Raw genomic sequence first — 25279 nt, 5'->3', positions numbered from 1 at the left:
CCTGATTGTATTTTTTCTTTTTCTTAACATATTATCTTCAAAATTTGGGAAGTTATTGCAAATAAAAAAATTTTAGCAATCATTTCGTACCCATCGACGTCAGTGGTAGACGACGAGGACGACGTCTACCCCGAGGATGGCGTCGCCTCGTGGTTTGACGAGCAGCCCGGCGAACGTATGCTCCGGAAAACCAACCTTCGAATGGGAACTGCTGATGTGTATAAACAAAACAAGAATCAAGAAGAGGATATGTTGACAACGGAACGATTAAAGAAAGGATATCAGGTGAGTGTCGTGCCAGGGCGAGGAAAAAGATGCTCAAACAGAGTGCAATGTAACTATGGAGGTACTAGGGGATGATTAGCTTGGTGTGTGGCTAGATGTTTGATGAGCGTAAAAAGAAACAGAGAAAGCACACGTGAGGATATGAATTATACAACCCGAGTTTTGATTTTAGATGCCATTAACGCAATACGAGCTTCAATCATTGGTTTTCAACGCATCGGAAAATAAGCTAATTCGTCTGGAGAAAGCTCAAAAACGATCTCAGTCTATGATTGCTTCTGTGAGTCATTTTCAACAATTATATAAGTGAGTAAATATGTTAATTTCAGGTTATTCACAAAAAAGGAGAGTTCCACATGAATTATGACAGAGAACGTAAAATTCCAAAGGAACAACTTCCGTGTTTTGCACCACATAACTGGAAACGAATTTTGTCAGATCGAGTGAAATTCTTTTCGGCATTAGCTAGAGGAACTCCTCTTCAACAACTTTCACAAAGAATCCCTGGATTTAGAAGGAAAGAACTGCTCTTTTTGGAGTTTAGCGATTATAAGTGAGTTGTTTTTAAAATTCACAATTAAAACAAATGTGAATTATACTGTGCTAACTGAAGAATGTTCTAAAGTTGCCTATTTCAGCATAAGCTACGATCGGGCAATATGGTGTGTGAAACTTCTTTGTATCCTTGGTTTCAACTCTTCAAGCAAGACACAAAAGAAAACATTACTTGACGTTGCAACTCTAGAACTGAGCCAAGCATGCAACAAAACAACAATTTGGCTCGTAACCCAGCTTTACAAATCTTTTCGAAATCCCATAAAACGAAGAGAGGCTACTAAAACATGGAATTATTTGACTGGATTCATGAAGTATATGTTTGATGTAAGAGTTTTATTTTTAACAGAAATTTTATTAGTTTTGTTATAGGATGGTGTCCTTGATAAACAGGAGTTTCTCAACGATCTCACGGAAGTTTTCAATCAGTTGTTTTTGCAGAAAAACTTTAAGAACCCTTCAGTTTTAAGGTAAGCACTGCAAACTTTTCCAAATTAGATAACCCATGAACTGATATTGTATTAATAACATTTCAGCACATTCATGAAATATTATGTGTATTTTGTCGAAGATCTCAGCTCCAGTCTGGTGTTAGCTAGACGGTCCTCCACTCTGCTTTGCCAAGCACTTGGTTTTCTATTCGAAATGGCACAGGATAAAAGGAAAATTGATGCGTACTACGATTCTGCTAATAAAACTTTCATTAAGAAAGAGTAAGACTTAAATTTATGAGAGTTACAAAAAATCAAAAATTCAGATTTGAAAATGAAGATGGCGAAATTTACGAGTTTGAAGATTACGATGACTTCATTGATATGTTGGACGAGATTCCTGATGTACCCTACTTTGATGAGACTGACAAAACACCAGAAGCACAAGCTGAAGAACTTATCAAGCAGCATGAAAAACGAAAGGCAGGCTCACTCAAAAAGTCTGAAAGGAGGAGAAGAAGAGGATTGTCAAAAAATCGGCCAAAAAAAATGCCACAGAATCCTTCGAATGAAGCTTCTCTTGATCACGATAAAGTACAGATTAAACAAGAACCGATGGACTATGATGAGTATGGAGGTCAACAATCAGACAATTCTATGGATTATGACTCTTTCTCACATCAATATGATCCATCATATGAGCCTTTACCTTTCAAGCCACTTCACACAGATATTCCAAAAAAACTCACTGACGATGAGGAGTTCAAGTACATGAAGATAGGCAAGAGATCTGTCACTCCTGAACGTATTAGTGGTCGCTATGGTTCAATGACGTATCCTTTCTGGATTCAGCAGGGCGGAGTTGGAATTGATCCACCAAAAGATGAAGTACTGGATTTCTCCAATCCAACACCAACGGAAACTGTCAACACGCAGCCACAAATTGATTTTGAATCATCTCCCAGCGCTTCGCCAGCTCTTTCTGTCGATAAAGAAAATGAATGTGAAAAGAAAGAAGATGAATCTAAAACTAAGGAGAAGAACAAAGATAAGGAGAAAGACAAGGAAAAAGAAAAATCTGTTGATGAGCATACGAATGATCTGGATGTTCCGATAAATCCTGACGATGCTGAAATGGCTGATGCAAATGATAAAACCGATGCTTCTGAAAAACAAAAATTAGTTGAAGAAGAACCTACCGGCAAAGAAAATGAAGATGATACCAGTTCAAAAACGGCAAAGACGTCTACATCAGCAGAGAAATCCGAAGCTCCCTCCATTGTCGATTCTAATGACAAAATTGATAAGGAGCCAAATGCAAGTTCAACAAGTAACGATGAAACTTCTAAAGATGACACAGTTCCCATGGAATCAGATCCACCAGCTGCCACTGAAAAACCAAAAGAATCCACTGAAATTACCACCGAGGAACCACTGGAAGTCGACAAAGCGCCTGAAGTTGATAAGTCTGAGAAAGAACACGAAGATGATATTATGATCATTGAGTCCAACAAAAAAGCAGACGAGGATGACTGTGTTGTTATAGCTGTGGTGGATCCTGATCAGGAACAAACTCCGGAAAGTGAGAAGAAAAAAGATGGCGAAGAAGAAAGGGACAAAAACAAGGATACAGATGTGGCGGATAACGAACCCGAGAAAATTTATACCGACGAGGAACTCGCTGAAATCAAAATCCGCAAAGAGAAGGAAATGAAAATTGCAACTTTGGCTTCCCATATCAAAGAGAAAATGGTGTCAGACAAAAAATGGAAAGAGAAAACTAGCCACGCAGGATGGAGAACACTTGATCAATGCAGTCAGTTCAGTGAAGCGCTTCATTTGCTCTCAAGCATGGTGCAGTACATGGCATGTGTTACTCCAGAAAGCTTTGTTTGGAACGATCTTTCAGTAAGTTTTGAAAGCTTTTGCTGTAGCTATGTTCAGAGAACACAAATATGCTTTAAATTTTCAGGTTCAACAAGAAGAACGTCGACATAGAATCCTACCACAACTGTGCGGATCACCTTTGGATTATTTGCCATGTGAACTCCACAAACTACCAGTCATGGAAGGTTTGTTATATTTTATCAATTGCCAAAAACATGTGTATATTCAATTTTACAGGTGTAGAAGAAGTGGTGGATTGTCTTCGTTTACGCCATTGTGAAATCGTTCGAAGAAGTCAGGCTGCCGAAGACAGGTGGCTACCAAATGCTGCATTTCTGCAGAGCTTTGGTAGAATCATTGATACTTGTGTAGATGTGATTGGAATAATGGACAATATTGATGTTGAGAAACCAAACGCCATTACAAACGCTGGACTTCGACTTTTTGCATTCCGAGAAAAATTTGAAAAGCAGGAAGCTCTCTTGAAAACAATGCTCATGTTTAAATGGTGCATAACGGAGGAGCGTGAAGGATCATTCCGTGCGACTTACATCGCGAAACTTCTACGCTTTGGAATGGATCAAAATCCAGAGAACACCATTGGAGGTTGGCAGGTCATGGATCTTTTCTTCAAGTTTATGTCCACTGAAGGTCCCAAACACGGAAGCAAAATGTATCAAGCTCACTTTGATTCCACGGTTGCTATCATGATTGAGATGATGAGAGAAAAGATATTTTCCATTACTGATATTCTAAGAGAACTGGAAAAAGATTCGGATTTGGATTACAATGCTCCTTTGATGGAAAGACAACGAAAACAAAAAATCCCGAAAATTTCCAAGCGACATAGAAAACCAGAAACTCCAGATGACACCAAACTCGTACATTTCACCACAGAATACACACCGAAGAGATTGTTCATGGGAAAGAAAATGGATTTGTTGGAGCGTATGATCATTATTTTGCCACAATTAGATGTTGACGAGGATACTGACGAGTATCGATTGCGAAGACTGCTCCTGTTCGGATTGAAACCTGCTGCGAATGTATATTTCCGACGAGCTCGTGCTATTTACAAGAGCATTACGAAGGAATTCACAACTCGGTTATACATTGAATTTGATCGATCTTCCAAAGTCACCACCGCTCATAAAAAGATTAATCAGAACCGCCTAGACGATCTTTTGAGACAATTCCGAGCACAAACCTATCATGACCAACATCTGATTTTGGAACGTATTGTCTATAATTTCATCGACGGGATTGGTGGATTTTTGAAAAAGAACTGTGACGATGTTCCAGCTCCAGAAGTGGCCAATATTATTTGCGAAATGTACGAGTTCAGCATGGATATCACGTCAATTTTCGACTTCTTTGAAATGGTGAATCCGTATTTGAAGGCAGTTGACGACAAGATTGCTCATTTCCGAATGGATGTTCTTCCAGACATGTATTACACAGAAACGGCATTTATTTTTGTCTCATTTTTTATGAAACACTGGCAAAGATTCCTTTTGCATCCGCGAGCATGTGCAATTGTCAATCAGTGAGTTTCAATTTGATTTCAAATATTTAAAATTCATTAATACGTTTCAGGTGTTTTGTGCTAATCCAAGACATGATTCGAGCAGATGATCATATGATCACTTGTTGGGGTCGAACCGTTGCCATATTTGTATTCCATGCAAGGAAAGCCATTGCCAACGCAGGTCTTCAAAATGAAGAATTTTTGGCGGAAGATAGTCATTTTTGGAGAGTGTTCCCCAATGCGCAACATGTTGATCTTGACGTCGGTTATTTTAACGAAGACTTTGCTGGTGTGAAGTTGCAACTTCGTGGTGGAACTTTGCGCTATGATTCGTATAATGATTTTAAGTGGCTTGTCAGCAACATGAAGCCAAATCTCAAAAAGAAGCCGCATCTGAAACGCCCCAATACAAGATACTCGTTTGTGGTCAGAGCATTTATGGAGGCTCGTCAACACGGCCGCAACTTCGATCGTATCAACGAGCTTGCCAATTATTGCGCAAACATCACTGCAAATGATCCACCGCTATCTGAATACTGGATTGGGGCTATAAAAGGTCTTTGTTTTTTGAGTTTGGATGCACCTTATCCGTTCAAGGAAATGTCACAGCAAATTGATGTAAGTTGGTTTAAAGTTTTCGTGTACAATTTTAAAAATGTTGAATGATTTATGATTGTACATGATGTTGATTACAGATATCCGACTGTTCCACCCATTACTCTCTCACAACCTTCATTACTTGTCTTGCCGGAAAATCTGCATTCTACATTCCACGGCTTTTGGCAGAGCTCACAAAGCACGTTTTTCCGTTGATGCTTCGCCATGATGGTCGTCTAACTTCTCAGAAAACACACGATGTCAAGCGAAAAGTTGCTTCCAAGACAACAGAATCTCGAACATTGAGTGAAGCGGAACCTGGTGTTTGTCTATGTCTACTGATCATTTGTGGATTGTGTTGTGTTGGCGATGAACCATTTGGACTTTCAGTTCACTACAGAGGCATCGAAAAAAAGAAAAAGCGATTTAACAACACAGCTGATGAGAGGATTATGCATTTATTCCACTGGTTTGAAATGGATCACGCCATGTTCCGTACACTTGGGCATATCTCTCAGTTGCTAGAAGCTCTTCAATCTCGTTGTCGAGATGCAAAGTAAGATTTTTGTCTTAGGGTATGATCTGTGTAAAAAAAAATTTCAGTCTTGTTCTTCCGAAAAACTTCCCAATCAAAAATCCACCCAAGCATCAACAAGAACTTCATCGTGAAAAAGCGCCATACCGCCCACAATATTTGTTCAATATCGCTAAAACTGTTCAATTTGTAATTTGTGAGCAGGACTGGGTAACTCTTCGAATGTTCCGGTTTTTCCAAACACGCAAAATGGAAGCATTCAATCAGGACAAGCTGAAACAAAACTGCCTGGGTCAACAAATATTGAGAATGGCTTTGAGGCGAAGGACCGAACGCGAAAATGTTCATAAACTCTTTGAAGCTCACAAAATCTCAAAAAAGGCCACAGTTGACAAGGTTCTCTCGTTCATGAATCTCTGGAATTTCCGTGCTACCCTGTTTGATCTAATGCTGATGATCAAAGAAATCAGCCCTGATGGAAATTCACGCCATGCTCAACAAGGTGCAATTGCAGCTGATGCATTGATGTCAGAGATTGGGAAATGCTGCCGCGATATGTTTCTTTCTGCATACAAAACCAAGATAAAGATGCCAATTGCTAAAACGCTAACGGATTTTAGACTATCAGACATCAATAAATTTTGGCTCATTGCACCACTTGTCCGTATGTGTCCGAAACCAATCAACATTCCTCCACAATACGCTAATACTACGGTCGGAACAGTTGCAGCAAAGTTTTTACGAGAAGCTGCTTTATTGATGGACACTCCGCCAACAACACCAAAAGAACGTCTTCTTCAATGTTCCTGGGCAATGTCCAAAGTTCCATTCATCAATATGATCTTGACATGTCTCCAGTGTGAAAAGATGCAGCAAAGCAAAGATGTGTTCCTTCAGTCACTTTATACTCAACTACAACGTGAAACTCTCCGAGATCACCACCGTCGTTCAAACTGGACAAATCGTCGTGAGCACCGAGATTGCACAATTTTCCGTATTACGCTTATTGGGTATATCTACAAAGAAATTTTAAAGGCGACACATGTGGAAACGTGGGGACTCTTGATTTTCCAACTTATGTTCCACGGTATCATCAATCCTGTTCGAGAAAAGTAAGTTTCGTCTAACGATTTTGTTTCCTAGACAATGACAATTTTTTCAGGCTAATCTACGAAACCTGTTTTGATATGTTGCACCATATGGTACTCTGGACGCTTGTGGATGGAGATTCGATGAATCAGCATGACCGTTACGGATCTATTAGAGTTCGCTGGCCGCAATATGCAGGACTTATGAAGAAAATTCGGAAAGAAATGCAAGAAAGATTTACGGATCAAACTCGCAATTCTCTTCATCGATTCCTCCCCATCGGAAAAATGCAAATGTCAACGATATCTTACAAAAAATATCAGAAGAGGCCAAAAGTCAACCAGAAAATGTCTAAAAAGTTCTTAGCTGGTGAAGGATTAAAAAATGGAAAATATTCATTTTTACCGGAAGAGAAAGCAAAAACCAATGCGTTCGAGCACACGGACCATCTTGGTGACCTGATCGTTAAAGGCGGATGGAAGTTCAGAATGTTCCAAACAACTCGGTTGGATAAAGTTGCAAAGAATGTGCAGAATGTACTCCGTTCAAATATGCATCATACACACGTGTTGGAGTTCAACAGACCACAGTTGTTAATGAGTGATAACATGTTTGATGATATTTTCTTAGCTCCACCCGATATTGAGATTACCAAAATCATTGAGCAGCCGGTTCCCGTAATTGATGAAGAAGAGGCCAAGAAGAGAGCCGAGGAAGAGAAAGAGGCAGCAGAAAAGAAAGAAGAGTCTAAAAATGCAGAAGATGAGAAGAATAAGAACAACGCAGAGAATAAGAAGGATACCAAAGAAGGAGAAAAGGGCAAGAGCAAGGATAAGGAAAAAGACGGAGAGAAGGAAAAATGCAAGGACGCTTCTAAAAAAGATGATGTCACTTCAGAAAAGAATGAATTGGAGAAGAGAGCAAGCGATGCTGCTGCAGCGACCAATGCTCCGGAAACCAATAAAGATATGGACACATCGACCCCAAAGCGTAAGTTTTACAAATTACTAATTGGTGTAATTCAAATTTAATAATTTTAGCTGCCCCGGTTACTCGATCTCCGGCAACCCGTGGCAGAGGTGGAGGACGAAAACGCAATTCTGGTGCTCGTGGTGGGGGTCCGAGAGCAAAACGAGCCAACTCTAGAGCTGATACAGCGCAAGCTGCCGCCGCCACCACGCAGTGGAATGCTCCTATCGCTAATACTTCTAATCCAGCTGCTGGTGGAAACTTCCATGCAGCAATGCGAGGCAATCAACCTCCAATGAGCAATGGTTCCAGTGACGAAACGAAGGTTCACATTCGTAATTTATTGAATCGAAAAAAAGAGGAAAAGAGGAACAGCCGTGAGTTGATCGAAATCTAGATTTTTAAATACCGATATGCTTACCAATGTTTATTTTTCAGTTGCTGACGCCAGTGCCGCAGCAGCTGCCGCCAACTCGAACGCAATGGGCAATACATCTAGCATGCCACCTTCAGGACCACCGATGCCAATGGGCTCTTCAATGCAATCTGCAGGAGCCACGCAACAGTTGCAAGGAATGCAGAAACATCAAATGGGCGGATCAATGTCTGGAATGAATCAAAATATGGGAGGAATGAATCAATCTATGTCACATCAAGCGCCACCGCCGTACAGTTCGACCAATGAAATGAATAGACCTCTCATGAACCGTAAGTTTAATTTACTTTACAAATTAATCGCTCACAATATCACTTCTTCATTTTTGAAATTTTTAGAGTACGGAGGACCACACTTTGCTGCACCTAATCCAGGGCCTCTTAATAGGTCATCTGGACCGGTTTCTTCTGAAACTCGACAACAAATTATGGAGCAACAAATGCGCGAGAAATTGGCTGCGCACCATCAACTTGTGGAGCAGCAGAAACAGCGCGATGCCCGAGAACGCGAAGCTCGAGAACGCGAAGCTCGTGAGCATCAGGAACGAATGCAGAGAGAAGCATACATGAAAGAACAACAACTATTGGAGCGTAAACGTGCAATTGAAGAAAACAACCGTATCATGGAAGAGCAACAAAGAGAACGAGAAATGGAAGCAGCTCGCAAGGAAGCTGCTCGGCGAGCTGCCGAAGAAGCATATGCTGCTGAACAGCAACGTTTGGAGTTACTTCGTCGACAAGAAGAAGAGAGGCTTCGAAAAGAAGCTGAGGAGCGCATGCGCATCCAACGTGAAAATGAAGAACGTGTTAGACAAGAACAAATGCGATTGGAAGCTGAAGAAAGGGAACGTATTCGCCGCGCAGAAGAAGAACGAATTCAAAAAGAATTAGAAGATAAAGTCCGTCGTGAAAAAGAAGAAGCGGCTCGGCAAGAGAAAGAACGTCAAGAGCAAGAGGCTCGAATGCGAGAAGCTCGAGAAGCAGAACTTTCTCGGCAACGTATGGAACAACAACGTAGGAGCCAACAAAACCCGTACATGAATCAGCAAGGGCAATATTCCCAACAGCCTCCACCAAGTTATCAGCAGAGTTCTTATCCGAACAATTATCAACCAGGCCAACAAGGGAATCAACCACCAAACTATCAGCAGCCAAGCCATCAATCAATGCAGCAAGGTCATCAGGCTGGTTATCAACAAACCAGCAATCAAATGCAGATGAACATGCAGCAGCAACAAAATCGCCAGCAAGGTGGACCACAGCAATCATTCAGTGGACCTGGTGGTATAAATCAACCATCTCAACCAGGGTACTCCGGATACAATCAACAAGGTGGACAAGGGCAGCAAGGTCAAATGCAACAACAACGAAATCCATTTGGAAATCAGCAAGATATGCAACAACCGGGTGCTGCCAAGCTCATGCATGCTAAACCAAACGAGGCACACGCTCAACAGTACCAACATACTCAGAATCAACTGTCACTCGCCCAAAAAGAAAAAGAAAAACAATACTTCCAAGCCAAAAATCTTCAAGCAAGCCAAGCAAACGCTCAACAGCAACAACAGCGTTTTGGAGATGTGGTAGCTGGTAATGTGGCAGGATATGGAAGACCATACGGACAACAGCAACTTGGCGCTTCTGGTATGTCAAAAACATTTTTTTATTAGTACACACTTTAAATAACTAAGTTTCAGATCAAATGGGTACTTCCCAGCTTCCTGGTGCCAGCACATCACGCATGAATCAAGGATCTAGCAACCCACAAGGCGGCATGCAAAGTTACCAGCAACAACAACCCGTCTTGGGTCAGCCTGGACCAATACAAACCGGGCAATCGACTCAGCAACAAATTCCTGCCCAGTCGCAGCAGCAATACAACAGCGGCCGCCCACAAATGCACACAACACCAACGAAGAATGATATGTCTGCACGTGCACCATCTGGAGCAATGGGTCAAATTGCAAACCGTATGGGGCATGGCACCAATCCGCAGGGATATGGTTCAACTGGTCAAAACGTTCCTGGAGGATACCAACAAGGCCAACAACAATCTGGACAAGGAAGCTATCCACAAGCACAACAACAACAACCAAACCAGTATTCTGGTTCAAACCAGCAAGTAGGACAACAAGCTCAACAACAGCAGCAACAGCCATTGAACCAAAACGTGTCTCAGTCTCAAAGTGCTGCACAATTTGGTCGACCATCTCAGGATTCAGCTTATCAACAAAGTGGATATAATCAAACTGGCAACCAGAGTTATCAGAGACCAGACCAACAACAACAAGGAGCTCAACAAAATCAATGGTCCGGCAGCAACCAAGCTCAAAACCAATTGAGATCCCAACAACAAGCACAACAACCTCTGCAACAGCCCCAGCAAAGTCAGCAATTTCAACAACCAGCACAGCAAGCTAAAAATCCAATGGCACAAAGTGCTCAGTACGGCGGCTTTGGCGGACAACAACAAGGGTATGATCAGCAGCAGCAGGGACAGATCGCTCCTCAGCAAGCTCAAAATCCACAAGCCTCACAGTCATATGGACAACAACAAACCCAGCAAAACCGTTATGGCATGGGAAGCAGTGGCTACACTGCAAATAGTGGTGGTTCTAGTAATATTCTCAATCAGTCTATGGAAGAATCGGGTTTGAATCAAGGTTTCTCTGGAGCTAGTTCGAATGGTTAGTGATTTAAAATTATGAGTTTAAATTATCTTTAAAAATTTCAGCATCAAGTCAACAGGGTGGTTCTTCTCAAATGCAACAAAGTGGCTACGGAATGCCAGGCAACCAAATGCAAATGCAACAGAACCAGAAGCAGCAGGTGCAACGTGGGATGCCAACCGGAATGGGACAAACAAATATGGGACAGTCTGGAATGGGACAATCTGGAATGGGACAGACCGGCATGAGCCGCTCAGGACTGGGAGGTGGAATTGGTCAACAAGGCCAGCAATCACAGCAACCACAGCAGCCACAAGTGTCCCAACAACAGAACCAGCGTGGCATGAACCCCGGCGCACAACTTCCACCTTACTCAACAGGCCAGCAACAGCATCAACCTCAACAATCCCAAATTTCTCAACAACAGCAGCAACAGGATCAATATCGAAGAATGCAGGCGGCACAAATGCAGCAGCAACCAACTGCACAAGGACAACAAAATCGAATGGGAATGCCTTCTCAGCAGCAGTCAGGAGCTGCTTATAGCAATCAAATGCAGTTTCAAGGAGTGAGACAAGGACAACAAGGAATGGGTGGAATGGGTGGCTCCGGGCAACAACAGCCACAAACGCAACCGCATGGATCCAATCAATATTACCAACAGCAACAAGATCAAAGGTAATAAACTTTATTAAATAAACACAATTTTGCGAAATGTTTTACTAGCTTTCTGCTTTCGCTGATACTGAAACTCGTGTCTTCACGACTTTGAAATATGAAGCATTTAATATTTAAAAATTTTTAGAATGCAACAACAGCCTCAGCAGCCTGGACAGCAGCAGCAACATGGATATGGTATGGGACAGTACCCCAACCAACAACCACCAAATCAGTACTAATCATGTCACAATTACATATTTATATTCTTTCAATGTACCTTCTCTCTTTTTATCATTTGTGTCAACATCCCTTTTTATTTTATACCCCCAAGTCGTAATACGTGATATTGCGTTTTCAAGTCATATTTTCCTTCAACAAAAATGTTCTTCCAACAAATAGTTTGTGTTTGAACGGGTTTCATCGTTTTCATTATTTTATTTCATTTGCAAATTACTCTTGTCATCAATGTTGTCAATTATTTTCTATTCAGTAAAAGTTTTTGTTTTAAAACAGGATAAGTTCTCAAGTAACATTTTTAAACTTGTTCTGAAAGAAAAACGTTATATTTGGAGCGAAGAGCTAATCACAGAACAAAATAGCGCTACTACCGAAAGTGTGATCCCAAACTAATATCGAAAAGTTTTGTACAGACCGTCAACACTTACTTACGGATACATTTTATTTGGATGTGTCTGAAGAACATCCTGTTAATTTTTTAGAACTTTAATTGTGGAATGGTAAATCTGAAACATGTTCCTGAAATACAAAACAATAGTGTGCACGGACTCTATTGCGGTTGGCAAACAATATTGCAAAGGACCAACAATGGTTTTATTGAAGAATCGTTAAAATGTGAGATTACGGTCGATGATTTCGTACTGCAATATTCAAAATTAGATTTCGGTTGAAATCATTTTATGAATAATTTATATACTTTGTATCTGTGGCACATCCAACAAAAGCTTTTTACATAAGTATCTTCCCCTATGGAACAGTGTAGCTTTATTATTACCGGTTAAATTTTCCCGCCCAGCCTTCTCAGCACTTATAAGCTCTATACCTCTTGATAAACTTCTTCCCCACATTTGATCTCGAAACTATATTACGGTTACTTGATCATCTTATCGCTCACATGTTTTGTCCTTTTTAAACCCTTTGATTCTTCTTCTTGCCATTTATTTAAAAACGTGAACGAATAAATATATATATATATGCTATTGTTTTGTCTACCCTTTATTTTTTACTTTCTTCGAAACTAATTGAAACTAAAAAATAACTTTTTTTTGAATAATCTTTCCTATGTGTACCACCTGCTTTTTATTTTAAAGAAAATAATTTTTTATAGATAGCCAAAATATTTTTTATAAGAAAATGCCAAGTGTTTTTTAAACTTGTTAACTTGCCAAATGATGACCGCGTCATCAAGATAACGCTTGAGCCACTGAGGTTTCAAAAGTGATTGTTCTTGCAACTGAAAAATATTTTTATGCACGAAATATATACCCAGAATTTCTGAAACTTTATTGATTTCATTCTATACCATCCTTCCTGGTAAGCGAGTTCATTTTAATCGTAGCTTTTCACAAAAAAAAACTTGAAATTGGATGTTCCTAAAATCTGAGTTCTCCAAAAAAATGTTTAATGGAGGAGTAACGGTTTCTGGATACTTGGAACGTACAGACCAAAAATGTGCTCAAATTAATTTTCAGCCAAATATTTTTCGTTTTTTTTCGAAATTTTAAATAGCCATACAGCAATTTAGAAAATTTTTCGAGAATTTTCATTACGAAATTCATTCATTGGAGCACATTTTGAGGTAATACATTAAAAATACCCTGAACTTCTTCGTTTAAGAAATTGTCATTTTACCTGTAATAATTTGTTTACTCAAGCCCAGTTTGATCAATTGAAAAGGTGAAAAGAACTCATTGAGAATTGAACAAATGAGCATTTTTCAGATTCATATCTATTAACTATAGTGCAAACAAAAACGTTGAAATTTTTCAATCTATCTTCTTTTCTCAAAATGTAACATTTATCACATCATATTGCCAAGGGAAAGCCAAAAAAGCAGTAGAAAGTACATTGTATGGAAAGAAACCGCGCAGCAGTTGAGCTAGTAACTCACAAATCAAAAAACGGCACACATGAGTGAGAAACTGTAATCCCTATTTCACAATTGTGTCGTGTTACATTAGATAAAACAAATTCAGAGTACAACTTTGAATACTCGATGAATACTCGAAGTGCACAAGCACGTATCGAGTTTCTTCTAAGAAGTACACTTTATATGTAGAGCAGCTGGAAACTGGCATGGAATTATGAAGCGCAAATTATCAAATAATCACATACTTTACAACTTTTCAGAACAGATTTCGATAAATAAATGCCACAAAATCACAACTTGACATTTATCCTTTGGCACTCCTCATCTAAATTTGTGTTTCTACCAATGTATCCCCAAAGTATCGATGTATCTACGGCCACATTGTATATAAAATTTTCCAAAATTTGATGTCATGTTCGTCAGCCGCCCGAGTCCAACTAGTCGTAGAGGCAATTTGCCAATTTGTGTTTAGACTTTCGCAACTTCTTCTTTCTTTTTTTTTTCATTTTGTGCCCATGCACCAATTCTCTGGTTGTCTAGTGGCTCTCACTTAGGCTTCTTATAGCTTTGCAATGTGCGATCGGTTTTTAGTCCGATTGTTTCGGTTTTGGTTCTTTATTTTTCCCGATCTTGTCCTTTTGGACACTACTATGATCAAACAAGTTAGTAAATTTCCGCTTTTCGAAAGAAACTTTCCCATTGTTTCGCCATAAAAGAGCGTAGCGTAGGAAAGAAGGAGGATAAAATAGAATAGCAATCAGCAGAGCACTTCCTTTTTTTCATCATTTTTTTGCCAACATTTTTTTTACATTCTCACTTCAAATCCGTTTTTTTCTTGAGACGTCAAGAGAATTTAAAGAAAAAAGGGGTGCCGAAGAAGGAGAAGAAGATTTCTTTTGTCAGATGTTCAGAAAAGAGATAAGAATTGAGTTTTTCAGAAGTCGCCGCAGAAGGAGAGGGTGCAAGGGTGCGGCAGTCGCCCCCGACGTTGGAGGGAGAGACGGGGAGTCTCCGCACACACCCACCACACAACAATGGGGCGGTGCTTGCAGTTCGGGCGTCTTCGAGTCGGTCGCCTCAGGGCATGCGCGACGAAGACGAAGACGTCGTCTGCGAATATTGATGCCACCATCATTCGTCACACAAAACACCAAGACCACCAGGATTCAAAGGTGACCACAAAGACCAGCTTCCCACCACCACCACGTAGGTTTACATTTTCTTCCTCTTTTTTTTTCTAAACCCCATTCGCGTTTTGAGAATAGCAATTTAGTCTCGTCGCCTAGAAGCATGCAGGAATTTTGTCCCATTTTCAATTTTCTTTCTCCCATCCCATGCCCCGTCTTTTCCTTTCTTGTCTCTTTTCCTCACATTTTTTTGAATTACATTTTTCTGTTTTGGAGTCCATAAAAATAGGGGAAATATTCATACCAAAGACATCTTTGTCGCATCTTCCCATCATTTATCTTACCATAGTCCCCAGGGATACACTAGTAGAAGAGGACAAACGGCGTTCTGATTGAAGACTAACAGATTGTCGCAAATTTTGTTAGTTCATTCATCAATTTCAGCTTTACAATGCTCTCCACATTGTTTCTGTTGCTCTATGCCACCCGGGAAACGGTCAATGCAATGACTGCCGAGATCAGCCCAACTGTTTCTTATTTATTAGATCGAGGGTGAGTTTTGGAAAAGTGCAACTATGCGATTGCATTCGATTGTGTTAGTACATGAAGTGTAAAATTGAAATGTTAAATAAAACTGCAAATCTAAACTGAAACTGACTAATTTCAACAATTTTATTCAATAGTATCAGGCAAGAGTGTAATTGGGTTTTATGAACATCTTGCGTTTGCCATTAATTTGAACAAAGCAGTTTGAAACAGAAAAGATAAAAAGAAGTAACTTCATTTTTTGAAAACCCAATTAAAGTTCCATGAGTCCGAATGATGTAATGAAAAATAGCATCTATTTATTATTTACTGAAAACATTTTTTGATTTAAATCAAATTTCAACCCCATATTTTTGAATTGTCGCATTATGTTGTATTTTGATACACTTAGCTTTTGATTTTATCAACATCCGTAGTCATCTGACTGAAACAACAATTCATATTTCTGTTCCTATGAGAAAAACGTGCCTTATAGTTTTCTTTTTTCCCAGCACGCCTGGACTTATGAACTTATCAGAGTGGATTCGTGGATAGAAAACATATAAATCTTGTAAAAGTTGACATTTTAAGGTTCAATTCTAAAACTTGAAAAGGACAACTAATATTTCCAAAAATGCCACTTGTTGAATGTGAATTTATGGAAAAAGGAGAGAAAACATGTTATGAGAAAATTGTTATTTTCAGTTGTGCAAATGATACGGAAATTATTGATCATCTTCTTATCGACCGTGCTCTATACTACAATAAACATAAGCTACCATCTCCACAAGTAGACGTGAGGATTGAGATGTGGGTACAAGAAGTGACATCAGTTTCCGAGCTAACGCAAGATTTTGAAATAGGTACTCATCTTTTATTTTATTTCCTGATTGGAAATCTAGTCGCAAATACTCTTGCTTTCAGATTTATACATGAACGAATATTGGACAGACCCCGGGTTAGCCTACGACATTCTCAATCCTTGTCAGGTAATTTGTCACTGAAAAAGCAAAAAGATTTTTACATTTCCGGTGTGCAGGGCAATCTATCATTTGATTGGGCTGTCATGCAGAATATCTGGACTCCAAACACATGCTTCATCAATTCCAAAAAGGCACAACTTCACAGCTCGCCATTTACTAATGTTTTCTTAATGGTCTTTCCAAATGGTGAGTTTTATTTTCCTTCATAACTTGTTGTTATGACTCCAAGAGTTCAAGTGGAGATGAAGGGTTAAAGAAAAAAGAAAAGCGTCCGCAGCTCGTTAAGTGTAGTTCGACTTATGCTAAGCTTGATCCGTTTATGCAAAATTTTGAGACTGCGAAAGGGACAAATTAAATTTGAATCTTGGAAATTCTTGGATTTCTGAAGATTTCGGAAAGTAGACAAGTTCATTGAAACTAGAGGGTAGAGGAGAAGATGTTTTTATGTAGTCACTTTTCTCGGTTTCCTGAAACTTAATATTTAATTTCTGTGAAGATTTTCAGGAAGTAAAATGTCGTATATAGGTATCTATAACATGTTTCCTGCTCAAAATATCATATTTCCAAAAAACATTTTTAATCTTCACTTTTTTGAGAATTATAGTTTTGCAAAAAAAGAGATACCAAGAGCAATTAATCAGCAGGGAATCATGAAATGTTTTATTTCTAACGAATACATAGATATAACAAGGCTAATAGTTTATGATAATCAGAACAATTAAATTTCTTTGAAGAAATTCCTTTAAATTGATATTGAAACTTTGAATACGCACCGATTGTTTGACATACTTTTGCTGAAAGTTTAGAAAAGAAAAGTTAAATTTTAATCTGGAAGCTAGAGTTCTGATTTCGAAAGTAATTCCACTATCGTTTTTAATTACTTCGAATATTTTAATTTTAGATAAGCCTTTGTATATTTTTTCCAAACATAGTTTGGTTTTTAATACAAAATCACCCAGAAACTGATGGTTTAGGAAAGGTAGGTTGCAATGAATAATTGATCAAGCCAACCAAACGACCCAACGAACAGAAACAATGAGCGTGAATAATTGTCTAGTAGTGTGTACACAAAGCGGAAAGTGTTTCTCCTCTTCTTTCTTCTCTATTCAAACTCTATTTTATTTTTATTTCAGGCTCAGTGTGGTCAAATTGGAGGATAAAGAGTACGGGCCCTTGTGTGATGGATCTGACAAAGTTTCCAATGGACAGTATCGAATGTACACTGACTTTTGAATCATTCAACTACAACAAGGTTGCCAATTATACCTCCTCCCTCCTTTTTAATTTCTCATTTTCAACTAGTTTTTTTTCGCCATAATATGTATTTTTCCGATTGTTTTCATTCATTTTTCTTTTTCCAGGACGAAGTTTTCATGCGATGGGGCGATCCTCCATTAACGATCTTCAAACCCATCGAACTACCTGATTTCACAATGACAAACTTTAGTACTTCAAATAAATTTCAGGTGAGAACTTACCAAATCCAATTTAGTCTCTGTTCAAAATAAAAATGTATTATGTCTTATACTGAAACAGATTTTTGTTCGAAATCATCCCAATAAACTTACCCCAGAAGAACTGAGATTTTTTGAAGATAATTTTTAATAGAAGTTGTGGAATTTTGATTTTTTTGAAACAAATAACCAATATTCTAATTAATTATATATGATTAGCCTCTAAAACAGTAGAGCATTATCCTGAGTTTTCAGTCTCTAATTCATTGACATTTAAAGCCGGTTGATTTCAATGTTGGAACACTATAACCATAAACAAATTGTTTCAAAACTAAATATTATTTAAAAAAAACAAATATTCATCAAAGTAAAAACAATATGAAACTTTAGTCCTCTAGACAAGCCATCACATTAACTTTAAAATCAATAATTTCTTGTTTTCCAGCTTTATGCTGCCGGCTACTGGAGTGAACTCAATGTGAACTTTCTCTTCCGCCGAAGGTCTGGATGGTATCTCTTGCAAGGTTACATTCCAACCTATATGACAGTGTTCATTTCTTGGATTCCATTTTACTTGGGCCCAAAAGCAATACCCGCTCGGACTATGATAGGTCAGTAGTTTGTAACTATACAAATAGTAACCAACTTCTCTCCCTCTAAATCTTGCGACGAACCACGTAATCTAATTTGATGAAGCTGATCAGATTTTCTGCGTTACGTCAGTCTTCTTTCTATCCTTTGACATTGAAAACTCGAGTTTTGAGAAGAATTGATTGTGAGCAAAAGAATGAAAGGAAATAGTTAAAGTAGACGGAGTAATACTAAAAAACAAAAAAGACATTCCAACACAAAAAAAAGAACACATTTTTGGTAATCTTCTTCGGGCCGTGCTGAGCATTATCATTTCACATTCGAAGATTTTATTTTTTCTACCTTTAGAGATTAAACTATTGAATTGTTTCAAACATTACATTAAAATGAAAAAGTAATATAGTTTTCAATAAGAAGTTCAAACTGATAGCTGCTATATCTGTATATATTATTTTGTTCTCACGCCAATGAACGCAATATTAAACCAATTCTAGAATTCAAGCTCGGTATTTTTGAAAATGTTTTTAAACGTTTGTTTATATGTTTATTCAAACGAAAGATGATAAATAAAACAAATCGTGATAATCACCGGATAAAAGATTAAAATTTGAAGTTTATTTAAAAATGCAATGGTCTTTTTGATTTTTTTGCATTAGTGTTACTCTCACAACGAGATATCAAAAATCATGATCTCAGTCCCAATTTGCATTGCGTCCATAGTAAAATTGCACCATTTCAATTGTCTCTGAAGTTTTTTGACACCCTATTCGGTAATTCACATATAATTTTCTTTATTGTTTGTTAACTTTTTTTGTGAAATGTACAACTGTTGTTTATCCAATCATTTTTCCATATAGAGAGTTTATGAAAAGTTGTTGAATTTGAGGTGAAACATGCAATAGTAAAAAGTAAAATCCAATATTTGTTCGATCACATTATTATAACCATTTCACAAATCTGTCTTTATTTTAAAGTATTCTAAATGTACTTCAAAACAGTCAACATTTGTGTTATTACTGTTTTTACGAATATATAAGTTTATAGCATTTTCAAGAAAAAGTCAAAAAAAATTTACGTGCAAATTTTTGGGGACCATTCATTATCAGTGTGTCACACAAAGTGCATGTCTACCGAAATTTAAAAGTTAAGATATTGCTTGCTTAGACTTCACTGCTTAGACTTTACAAATCTGTCTTAATTTCTAAATATGTTAAATATATTTCAAAACTATATTAGACTAACTGATACAAATAAATAGACTGACCTTCAAAATTTGTGCTAGTTGATAATTCTCGACAAGTATAATTTTATTGTAAGCACTTATCATGACATCATTTTATTCAATTATTTTTTTTCAGGTGTCAATGCCCTACTGGCGCTTACCTTCCAGTTTGGTAATATAATCCGAAACCTACCACGAGTGTCGTATATCAAAGCCATCGACGTCTGGATGTTGAGGTTTGTTTCTGTTTCCACCTCTTCTCTTCTTGTCTTACCTCTACAATTATTCATAACCTCCGCACCCAAAAACCTCCACATTTTCTTTTCTTTCAGTGGCATATGCTTTGTTTTTGCATCTTTGTTTGAACTTGCAACCATCGGTTTTTTGATGCGAAATGAAGGCAAACCGGCGACAAAATCAAGCCGTTCAACTAAAAAGTAAGTTACCAATAAAACCCAAACTTTTTTCAAATCCATTGATTTTCAGTTCTAATCGTTGGCAACAACCAAGTGTTTGCCGAGAAGACACTCAAAGAAAGTCACAAAATATCGTATTCTGTGAGCGATTAGACAACACGTCAAGATTAATGTTTCCAGGTTTGTACGTTTGTGGAAGTTAAATTCTTTTTGTATTCTTGTATTTCACAAAACTGTAACTTTACTTCCAACAATTATTGGTGATAAAGTATGAAAAATCAAATCAAAATTTGTTTGTTCAAAGTGTTTATTATCCTTGATAAAAATTAACATTTAGCATCTTTCAAAAGTGATACTTCTAAAAATGTATTTTTTAAACACTCAAATATACGAAATAAACTGACAAATATACAGAAAAGTTTCCCAATAGACCAAATTTTATGACTAAAATTATTTTCACTGCTTGTTTTTTATTTCACTATTTTCGAAATCATTATTTTAAAATTGTGCACTTGATAAATTTGTAAATTCAAAAATTTAGCTTTAGTTTTTTTATTGCGTTGGAAACACAGAAGTGATATGGTGTTTTGAGAATACATTAAACAAAATTTATAATGAAAAGTATTGAAATGAATGTTTTATTATCTTATTGTCAACCAAAGAAAAAACAATCAATATGCACAAACATGAGTTTTGAGCAGTGACAAAATAGGAACCTCTTGATTCTTTATTTTTCAGTAGTGTTCACATTCTACAACTTCATATATTGGTTTGTTTACATGAAACAAGCATGGGATCAGGCACCATAATCAACAAATGCATAGACCAAATTTCCAACTAATAGTCCTTCAACCATTCAAACAGAAAAACATTCCAAAATTTTCTCAACTCCCCAAAATGAATATCATTTGAGCGAATGCATCTAGAGCCGTTGTGAGTGGAAGTTTACGATTGAGTGACTCTTCCGGTCATATCATCATTTAAAAACGTTTCATGCTCATTTTGCAGGCAGCTATTATGCATCCGCTCATTGACAATCATATCTTCGCATCTCTTCCCCCTTTTCTTTTTACCTTTTTACTCACATATTTTTCTCGAAAAAACTTTTTTTTTCTCTTTTATCCTTTCCTGTCCTCTCAATAACAACTCCTTCATATTCAATTATGTCACACGTGTATGCTAAATAAACAATTGATGAATAACAATCTTTTTTATTGAATTAATGAGTTTTTGTGCACTTGGTATCAAATTCGCCGATGTACACCAATCATGGCACGACAGTTCGGACACGTATGGATGATGTCTTTGCACGAACGTAGACAGAATGGCAAGAAACAACAACACCAGCAGCTGGAAAAAAGAAAAAAAATAATGTTAATCGGCTACAGCTCATTGAGCAGGAAAGGGGAAAAACAGAAAAGAAAATGGGATGTAGACACGACATAGCTTGATTGAAAAAACAAGCGTTCCTAAGATTAAGTTGTTCATACCCGAAAAGAAAAAGTGCAGCAAAGAATATCCAAGTCAGCAAACCATAAACTGATTTAGTACGTGTCACTATCTGAAAATTAATGAAATTATTGTTATTACAAGTTGTTCGCCTCAAGCATCAGTTCAAAATCAGTGGATTGTGTTTCTACTATGAATACATGTTATGCAACAAAGACTGTTTGGATATTGAAAAGTTTCGTTGATTTTTAGCTATTGTTCAAAATTATTATGCAAACGTGTATGGATTTTCCTATCATCTTTTTATGTATGAATGCTGATTATAAGCAAAAACAGTTATTACTCCAGTTTAATTAAAATTTTTAGCATAAACAAAAACTAATCAAACAAAAATCAAAACCATCTGATCCAACAAAATCAAGATATTTGTAAAATTTCAAGTTAATCTTCGTGCTGTTTTTATGAGTTAAAAAATACTATTAAAATATAAGAAATGTATCGTTAAAAAAAATCGTGTATTATTTTCCTTTTATTGTTTTTACACTAACGTTATGATAATTTTTTTAAATTAGCCTTTTCCCAATTTTTGGGATTACTGTAATATATTTTTAGTTTATTCGTAGTTTCAAGTTTTCAAAATTACGAGTTTTAAAATTATTTTCAAAGGTCGGCGCATTCTGCAACTCGTTATTTCCTTCTCATTATCGAGAAGCGCTTCATTTGAGGAAAGCAACAAACCTCCGTTTAATAATTATTCTTATTTTCTCCGTTCCTTTTTTCAACTTCTGTTTGCCAAGGGAAATGTTTATGACCCTTAGGCAACAAATCTTCTCTTTTCATAGACGGATCTTTTCAAAAAACTCACGTCCATTCGACAATACGGACACTGCAGTTTGGTCGCATGAGGTTCCAGACGAATGATGATAGTAGATGTTGGCATCGGACCAGACGCTAATGTTGTGTATACTGAAAGGTTTTTCGTATTAGATAGAATTAGAACATGAAATGTAGAAATACCCGGAGAGTTCACGTCGACCACATTCTCAAAACCTCCATTATCGTGGTAATGGTACGGTGGAGCTGTTACATGACTGCTTGGATGGTACACGGGCTGTGTGGGTGCGTAATCCGGATTGTAAGCTGGTGGGACAATTTCTAAGAACAAAATGTAAAAAGCTCAATGGGTCAAAGATCTTTCTTATTGTCAAACTGCATAGAATCAATTGGTTTTCAGACTTCAGAATGTCAAATCAAAGAGATATTTGATAAATGTATCAATTTATAGTTTTATTTTATTTTAACATTTTTCTTAACGAATTCAATATGAGATAATATTAACAACGAAAGCTCAAACGATTGAACTACAAACCTAAGTTCATTTCAAAAGAGATCATTCGACAAATCTAACAGTGTTTTGTTTTAAAAAAATTAGGTTGTTTTTCTCCATACTTTCCGTCTGTCAAAAATTGTGTATTTTGAACCAAATCCTTATCGTTTTTTTGCAATTTCTATTATTTCTATATCTCATCTACGTCATCTTGATTATTTTTTTAGTCCACATTTCAAGATATTCTACGTTTTTAAAATGTTGCTCTACATAATACTTAACAAATGAATTTTAAAACACCATAACAAGTTTAAAATAATCAAAATCACCTGAAGTACTCTTTAACTGAGTGTTTTTTTTTGAGGGTTTAACTGAATGCTGAATCGCAACTAACAATGTGTTTCCAAAATACTGGCGTACTATAATTTTTAAGAATCAAACCAAAACAACACTATTTGTAGTATAATAGTGTACTACCAAAAACATCTTAAAATAATTTTTCTTACATGTTGCAGTTAAAACTCACGATCATAGGCTGGTGGATTTTGAAACGACATCAGAAGACGTTGATGGATGAAGATGTCCTGATGAGAGCTCTGTGATGCAATAAATGACTGGCACTTCTGGCTTTGCTTCTTCTTTCTTCCTATATTTCAGAGCAACAGACTAAAAGAGAGATAGATAAAAAAGAGTTGGACTCAAAGGAAAGAAATGGGCGGGGTTTTTTGAGATGTGCGTTTCTTAAACGGAAAAGGAGAGAAAAGATATTTGGCATGTGATGGTGAGTGCGAGCAGCGTGAGCGAATGAGTTCCGGCATCCGAAACGATGTTTCAAAAAACCAGATACCAAGAGCGTGTGTGGTCCGCCGGACAATTTAGAGACACACAGCACAAGCGAACAAAAAATGGCCGAAGGAAACATGATTGGTGGGTGTCGCTACATTATCGTGACAGAATGATTGTAAAAGTGTCTCGAGTGGTTTGGAAAAGATCATGTAGACTTTGCGTTAACAAAAATTTTTAGACATTTCAAATTTTTGAAAAATTTAATTTAGTAGGATTTGATTCGAGTAAACGCCTTCGCAAAAATGTGAAACTTAAAACTGTCAAGGTGAGAAAAGCTAGGAAATCATTAATATAATGTTCATACAGAGAAACTTTTCATCAGATCTTAGATTTTTTTAAAGTTGCATTCAACTTGAATGTAATAAATTTAAAAGAATATTAATGAAAGAGTGTGAAACATTGAAACAGACGTACAGAAGAGTGTTTCCTTTCTAAATTTGTAGAGCAATGATTCAGAAAATAATTTCATAAAAGTGTGAGTGTGTGTTTTCAGTACCAGAAGATACGAAAAATCACATGAATATGCATTCAACCCTCCACAAATACACTTAATACATACGATTTCAAGTGACTAGTAGAGCATAAGATTTCGAAATAATTCTAGAAAAAACCCATGTAACAACAAAATGTGTCATTCGTGAAGCCGGTGATCCGTTCCTGGTCAGAACAAACTTCCTTACCTCTATTCCTTTTTTCTTCTTTTGTCGTTAGCGGAAAAAACACGCATAAAAGCGTTCTAGGAAAATCATACATTCAAAAAAGGGGAAGCGGTACAAAGGAACCTACAATTGTGTGCAGGAACAGAATACAACCCATGAACTGAAATTCACAAGTTCTAGAAAATTCTTTGTATTGTTTCAAAGCCGGCTAAACAACAAAACATGTTTACAAGTTTCACGAGTATGCACATTATAACTAAAAATTCCATATCAAATTTTGAGTTACGCTTTTAGAAAACCGAGACAAACTGTCATGTTGTTGATGCAGTTTTTCGAAAAGCTAATGTTTTCTGAGAAATATGCATAATCTTGAAAACAAGTTCATTGGGATTGTTCGCCTGGTAGCACCGACAGCCGACAGCCTGGCGCCGACAGCCGAAATAATCAACAGCACTGACCTGATGTAGATGACTGTTTTGACTATCAAATTTTGAAATATCACTAAAAGTTGACTATGCTTTTTTAAAAATTTATTCAGTTGACTTTCTGAAAGTAAAATAGTTTAAGAAAAATTCAGAAGTTATTTAAACGTTACTCTTTTTTTTCACATACCACTTTTTTCAATTTTTATACGTTCGATTTTTAATGACAAAATCAACTCTGAAAACTGAAATTGCTTTTTTCGGGTTAAAATTACATGCATATTACTGTTTTAATTTGATACAAAACAATATTTGAGCATACATAGTATGGAAAAAATACTAAATATATTATTTGAACGCACACAGTGCGCATTACAGTTAAAAAACAATGTTTCAATAATCGGTCTGTGATGCTTCTTGGATTTTCAACTCTTAAAATGTTATTCTGATCTGTTAGTTCCCGCATCTAACAGGGGTATGGCAATCTCTGTACAAATACATCACGTCGAAT

The 25279-nt window shown here is 37.1% G+C and overlaps 3 protein-coding genes and 2 non-coding genes across 6 annotated transcripts; 3 read left to right on the top strand and 2 right to left on the bottom strand.

Moving 5' to 3' along the window:
• The first annotated feature begins 74 nt into the window (after positions 1-74).
• dpy-22 (Mediator of RNA polymerase II transcription subunit 12) lies at positions 75-12146 on the top strand. Its single transcript, NM_077244.4, has 19 exons — positions 75-285; positions 458-565; positions 615-838; positions 924-1167; positions 1213-1310; positions 1377-1553; positions 1598-3179; positions 3244-3343; positions 3396-4704; positions 4755-5304; positions 5382-5839; positions 5887-6930; positions 6981-7897; positions 7948-8253; positions 8315-8584; positions 8651-9955; positions 10009-10998; positions 11046-11658; positions 11786-12146. The coding sequence occupies exons 1-19, from the start codon at positions 178-180 to the stop codon at positions 11877-11879; spliced, it is 10497 nt and encodes a 3498-aa protein (NP_509645.1). The 5' UTR covers positions 75-177; the 3' UTR covers positions 11880-12146.
• Positions 12147-14685: 2539 nt separating this feature from the next.
• lgc-47 (Ligand-gated ion channel 50) lies at positions 14686-21270 on the top strand (the record flags this gene model as incomplete). 2 transcript variants are annotated; one of them, NM_171757.9, is made up of 12 exons in its annotated part: positions 14686-14953; positions 15319-15426; positions 16105-16262; positions 16324-16388; positions 16439-16568; positions 17516-17634; positions 17744-17848; positions 18282-18447; positions 19786-19885; positions 19982-20086; positions 20136-20245; positions 20804-21270. In NM_171757.9, 11 exons carry the CDS (start codon positions 15326-15328, stop codon positions 20872-20874), a joined length of 1230 nt encoding a protein of 409 aa, NP_741879.1. The 2 variants fall into 2 exon arrangements, with proteins under 2 accessions (NP_741879.1, NP_741878.1); NM_171756.4 differs by having other exon boundaries at positions 14870-14919; positions 20804-20874.
• On the bottom strand, positions 15499-15637 carry F47A4.6. Its single transcript, NR_071885.1, has one exon. It is a non-coding gene; the product is annotated as an Unclassified non-coding RNA F47A4.6 (non-coding RNA).
• F47A4.7 lies at positions 15625-15835 on the top strand. Its single transcript, NR_071884.1, has one exon. It is a non-coding gene; the product is annotated as an Unclassified non-coding RNA F47A4.7 (non-coding RNA).
• F36G3.3 (LITAF domain-containing protein) lies at positions 21261-23513 on the bottom strand. The gene is made up of 5 exons (NM_001029462.4): positions 23368-23513; positions 22532-22669; positions 22380-22480; positions 21556-21626; positions 21261-21415 (listed from the first exon to the last, which is right to left on the bottom strand). The coding sequence occupies exons 1-5, from the start codon at positions 23396-23398 to the stop codon at positions 21310-21312; spliced, it is 447 nt and encodes a 148-aa protein (NP_001024633.2). The 5' UTR covers positions 23399-23513; the 3' UTR covers positions 21261-21309.
• Between the last annotated feature and the right edge of the window lie 1766 nt (positions 23514-25279).

The sequence above is a fragment of the Caenorhabditis elegans genome, chromosome X, assembly GCF_000002985.6.
Source record: "Caenorhabditis elegans chromosome X".
NCBI lineage: Eukaryota > Metazoa > Nematoda > Chromadorea > Rhabditida > Rhabditidae > Caenorhabditis > Caenorhabditis elegans.
The sequence above is the reverse complement of the archived record's forward strand: the minus strand, read 5'-3'. Positions and strand labels throughout refer to the sequence as shown.